Source organism: Elaeis guineensis, chromosome 1 (genome assembly GCF_000442705.2).
Source record: "Elaeis guineensis isolate ETL-2024a chromosome 1, EG11, whole genome shotgun sequence".
In the NCBI taxonomy this organism is placed as follows: Eukaryota; Viridiplantae; Streptophyta; class Magnoliopsida; order Arecales; family Arecaceae; genus Elaeis; species Elaeis guineensis.
In genome coordinates, this window is record NC_025993.2 from 35463655 (window position 1) to 35469818 (window position 6164).

The 6164-nt window shown below is 38.2% G+C and overlaps 1 protein-coding gene across 1 annotated transcript in view; it reads right to left on the bottom strand.

Annotated features, from left to right (window-relative positions):
- Positions 1–241: 241 nt before the first annotated feature.
- The window catches only part of LOC105034857 (uncharacterized), an 8298-nt gene continuing 2375 nt past the window's right edge, over positions 242–6164 (bottom strand). The window contains exon 2 of the mRNA XM_010910173.4: positions 242–2264. Coding sequence (XP_010908475.1) covers positions 344–2236 — 1893 coding nt within the window. The 5' untranslated portion in view covers positions 2237–2264 and the 3' untranslated portion in view covers positions 242–343. The remainder of the gene's footprint in view (positions 2265–6164) is intronic.

Sequence of the window (6164 nt, forward strand, 5' to 3'; positions counted from 1 at the left end):
TGGACGAGAACGGCAGCAGAATAATACAAGGATGAACCGCCTCTTTTGTAAAACAATGTATTTTTTAGTAATTGGATGATATTCCCCCATTCCACGCACCCAGCGCTTATATCATCGCAGCCCCTAAAGAAAATCAAATTGCATTGGAATCCCGTGACCAAAAAACTAGAGAAAGATGCGATAATGCATCTTCCAGATGCATTAACGCATCATCCTCATGATGAAGAATGAAAATGCAACATTCACCAAAAGCCAGAGACCATGAAACTTTAAACCAACGACATCAAGAAACACCACCAAATCCAGCAGATCGTCCATGTTTCCTTTTTCAACCTAACGACTCCTACAGGGAGGGGGATGTAACAAATTGCCTGGGTACCCTAAAGAGGTCCTTCCCTGCAAAAGGGGAGGTCCACTCATGAGATCCAGCAGAGGATGTGGGGTCTGATGCAAGGCTACCATACTGCGACCCAAAGACACCACTATCGTTCACGACTGGCCTTGCAACTTTCCCACCCATAGACATGGTTGCCCATGTATCAGATAACCTCTCACTCTTTACAGATGGCCTCAAGAGTGCCAGATCCAGGGTCCAGTCTATAGATGCGTAGTCACGAGCTGTTGATCCACCAGTACTCCAATCGACAGGTGTTGATGCCGAAGACCCGGAAGAACCCCACCCAGTGAACAGCCCAAGTGAAGATGGAACAGCCAACGATGAAGATGATGTCCCTATAGAGTTCCATGAACCAGCCCATCCCATTGCACCAGACTCCAAAGGGCTCGAAACAAAAGTTTGGAAATGGGTCTGGGGAACAAATTGCTGAGGACAAGAGCCATTCAAACCCAAGGAGGATAAGCTGTGCGCCAAGCCCCCATTGGCCACCTTCATCACCTCCATGCTGGGCACTCCATTCGAATACCATCCTGCGGAAGCTGGTTGTGAGGCACTGATACAAAGACTTGTGGATGGGATACTTTGCTTCACATTGACAGATTGCAGACGCTGCATCACGATGACTGGCTCTCTCAGTGTTCCTGCCTGTAAGTTTGCGTTAACTTCATTTCCAGCCATCACATAGCGTGCTTCTGGCTTGTTTGAGGGGATTGCAGCTTGCAACGGAGATGCCGAAAATGAAACAGATGGAGCAGAGCTGGTGCTCGACCATCTCTTCTCCAAGGGAGCTAGCTTCGGTTGTGGCCTTCTCGAAGACTGCAAATTTCTGTTTGCAGATTCCTGAGACACCACTCCAGTTGCCGCTGACTTTGCATAGTTAAAATCTCTTTCATCTCTTCTTAGTTGCTGGGCAGCAGCCAAAGCAATTCCCTTCACTTGAGTTCTTATAGCTGGGCTCTGAACAGACATGGCCATTTTATGATTAGAACTACTAACAGCAGCAAGATCACCTGATTCTTCCAACTTTGGCGGAGAAGGTGCTGGTTCTTGTTTCTGTGCCTTCAAGGTTTCTTCAGCCTTCTCCAAATCACCCTCACATGCAACAACAGCCCTTTCAACCTCCTGCTTTGTGAACTTGAATCTTACCTCCATATCTGCAATCTTAGCAAGTTCATCAGAAATATCAATTTTCAAGTTAACTCCGCCTTCCAAGTTTGTTGCAACCTCCTGTTTTCTTTCTTCACCCACTTCAAAGAGCCATGCAACAGACTCCTCAAGACGACCTTCATTTTGAATAAGAGCCATGGTAGCACTTTCTGAGGAAAAACCCATTTGCACAAGCTGCTGAGAAAGTGTCTCTAGTTTCCTAGACATAAGATACCCACTACAGCGCTCATGTAGCTCCTGGGCCCGCCTCTCCCTCTGGCGTTGGTGCTTCCTCTCATTCTTCTGCCGAATCTTGTCACGCTTATCAGTGTCGCAACCTGGAACAGGCTCTATGCTAGGTGTAGCACTAGTCGTCTTCTCTTTCTGGTCTTCTGACTCACCAGAGCAGCTACCATTGTTGGACGCCGAGTCAAACTCTCCTCCAGTGCCATGTGAACTGCTAGAATGCTCCTCTGTTTCATCTATAGTTCTGAACCGACCGTTGCTATGGGTTGCAGGCAAAGAGGCTGACGGTGTTGTTTCAAGGGTATGGAAAGTACCCAAAACTGGATTATATGCACCCGCAGGAACACCATTACCACCATTAGCTGTAGCAGATGAGGGTTTTGATGAAACCTTCTGCTGTTCCTTAGCTGCCCTTGTCTTAGACTTGGATTTGGAAGCTGGAGACATTTCGAAGAATGCTAATTACAGAAGTACCCTGCAATTAAAGCAAAAGACAATGAGCCGCCATGACCATCATCAAATAAGGACAAGGAGAACCATTATAAATTGCATCCCAAAAGTACATAGGTTGTCATGTAAACACAGCATGAGACCAGGAGACCAATGCCCCTTCAAATAATATAAAGGAAAAAAATAATTAACAAGCAAAAAAATAAAAATAGCATATGTGAATATATTCATGCTATAAAGAGGAATAGAACATGCACGTTTCCTATGATCACTAAATCAATTCTATGATCATTAAATCAATTCCTCTCCCATACGAAGTGTGATTTGGAATTCATGCTTATTCCAAACATAAATATAGTGAAGCAAGCTCGTGAAGTGGAGTAAAAAGAGAGAGCATTGAAACCTTACTGCATCAATCAGGAATAGAATGCACAAGTTTGCATTGAAAATAATAAATGATTTAAAACACATATTCATTTGAATCATGGAAATAGTGTGCTAAAGAAAAAGGAGAATACAAAGGCAGGATTTCAATGGTGGTATCAGAATTCAAAAGAACTGCAATTTCCTGGGTTAAAATAAGCTAAGTTTAATCACCAGTGTTACTCACCAAATTACGTTGAAGTATATACACAATTAATATCACAAGTGAAATGCTATATGCCTACCAATACAAAACCCTGACCACTCTTTAAACTAGGAAACGTTATGCACCAAATAAGACTCACAAAATATGCCATTTGCAAAAAGAAAATCCATATGTAGACAAACTTGAACCGTTCTTGGCACATGAAACCAAGCACTGCCCACAGCCGGGCATGAAATATCAGTTAGACTGGCTAGTCAAGCTCTTTGGTAGCTCCAGGCAGAAAAGTTGTGAGCAAAATATAACAAAATTTGAAAGCCGAACAGAAAGCATGACACTACCAAGAAGCCAATCCCAAAATAAAGTAGGAAACCTGCATTTGCATCTCTCTTCTATAGCCCATTAAAAGCAATCCAGCGAGATAACTTGGCAGTTGTCAATTAAGTGAAAATCTTTGCATAAGAATACTAGGACAAAAGGTATAAGGTAGGCTATAAAAAACAATGAGTATTAAACAACAAGCCACAGGACTAAAGCAACCAATACCAAAGCAATATGATAGTCTCCATATATGATAGTCTCCAACAACCTCACCGAGTATGCATTAGCTGACATAAGAGGATCTTTGTCATTAAATATCAATTCCAGATTTTTCATTTAAATATCAATTCCTCAAAGAACCAACTAAATTCCTACCATTAAGCAAAATTAGGATAACAAGAATATATTACTGTCCCTTCTCATTTTGGATGGAACATCAACGAACATATGCAAGTAAGGTTCTACAACTTAAGTTAAATGATAATAGAGTGGAACAAGACAATAGACTATATTACTATATAGCTTTAACACAACAAAAGAAGATATACATATGGTAAATTTTACCAAATATATAAAAGAGAGTTTTTGTCCTTAATGGAATTTAATTCTGCATTATGACAAGTGCAACAGATCTAAACTTATAATATTATTATTATATGCAATAATCATCAAGGGGAAAAGTAGCCAAAAGACAGTCTATATCTATACACCAATGGAAAAAATATGTAACACCTTCAGGGAAGAGATGGCTGGGTTACATAGAAAGTCATTCAAAAGCAAGTGAGTATGCACTCACCCAAGCAGAAATGCTTACAACATAAAATTTCTCTGCCTATATTATAACATTTTTTTGAAAACAATAAAATGTCCAACTTTAAATACTTCTCATAGATATTCTGAAGCAGTGGCTCTGTAGACAAACATTTTTTATGCCCTTATCTTCAATATTGTCAGATCAAACTGTCATCAAATCAACAAGACTTAACATTTCATGTAGACAGAGCAAAATCTAATATAACCAGAAACATAAAAAATGACAAAATAACAATGTATATAACACTGTTAAGACCTGCAAAATCCCTTGATTAAATCTATCATTTAGGATGTGATCATATCTCTGCATTCTAGTGTCCTTTATTAGTATAACTTTTAACCAGAACATAATATATACAGAATAACGGGAAATCCAACCTTGTTTTACGATCCTAATACCAGTTCAATGATGCTTTTATCAATTCAGAGGATACATGTCAATGACATGTCATAAACTCATACTGTAAATATATCTGTCTGCATAGTAAGAATGTAGAAAGTTAGAAATGTCAAACAACACTGACATAATATAGTTTAACATAGCTTTACAAGTAGTGAGACACCACATTTCCTTGAATAGGGCTGCATTATTTCTGAGTGAGCATCTTAGATGATTCAGTTTATGCTGTACTTCAGTTGCATTTGTTTATATCCCAGCAAAAAAAATAAAAAGAGTTTTCTAACCATTAAATGCTCCTCACAAAGAATAGCATACACATCCCCAGCATATCTCATGACAAGTACTTCCTCTTACCCAAAATAATCAGAAACACCTACAGTTCCTTATCATGTTCAAAAGAATCACTCATCAAACACAGCTGACAAAAATTCCAGCTTTAAATTCATTTCAATTACAGCCTAGAATTCAAAATACAGGAAAAACTATCTGAAGTAAGCACATCATTCAGCCAGCCAATTTTGGCAGGGTTCAAATAATTAAATCAATTTTCAGCAGAAGCCTAATACATCCAATTTAGATGGCATCCATTTGGCAAAACCTAGAACATGCCATCTCAGAAAAAACCTAGCCTACTTCATTTTGTTCTGTCTCAAATGGAGTGAAATAGGCAATTTATATTACCTAAAAGAATAATTCTTCATCTAAGATATTTAAATATACGTGGAAATAAAAGAAGCACATCCTACGTAAAGAAAGCAGGCTATACGTATGCTACAATTTCAATCCCTATGATTTCATCACAGAAAACGGTCAAATGACATGATTAGTGCATAAAACAATAAGTGATTTATTGTTGAGATGACGAAAATAACATTTCCGTAAGTGAAGGCTAAAAGTTGCATGGTAATTTTATATGATTCAATGTTCAGCATATCAAAATGAAACCAAATCAGCTGAAGCTCAATTTTAAAAGAGGTTCACCATGGTTATAATAGTCGCACTCTCTAGATTACCATAACATACAAACTTCATCAATTTCTTAAACAGATTCTCTAAGCCCTAGAAATTTTCAATAAAGACAAGGTGACATGGTAAGAATGGGCATTCTAAAGTTTTACCCTCGTCATAATTCATAACCTGCATAAATTCTTGAAGTCCCATCTATGTTATAGGAATTTTGCTAAAAACTCAGTTGTGATGATGACTTATCACTCTCCAAAGTTGCATCACTATCATGACTAGTTCCCTTTATGAATTTTTAAACATTCTGCTAAAGGTTCATCGTAATGTTAAGGTTTTATGCTTGTAACACTTATCACAACTTATAGGATTCATGAATTTCTTAATAAAACCCAACTAACTTTCACATATTTTCTAGTAGGGCTCCTTGTAGTATCAAGCCACATGACTCTGTATATTTATATCCCCATCATGACCAATAAGCTTCTTAAATTTCTTAACTAAGCCCATCTAAAGTTACATCCCAAATTTCTAGATATTAAGCAACTAATTGGCCAGAACATCCTCTAACTCTAAGGCCAAAAAAGATAAGAAAAATGATAAAAGATGAAAGAATTCTTGATACAGAGTTATCAAGAAAGTTCAAACCAATACATATCGCCAAGAAAATCCATGCCAGAGACTTGGAAGCATTGGAATGCTAGAGATCACGAGGAAGGAGAGAAGCAGGAGACCCATTAAATTATTGTTAAAACATAAGATTCTAACAAAAATCTTGATGGATTCAATATTTATAGTACAGTACATCTACAGAATTTTTTAGGATGAGTTTCCTCGGTTGATAA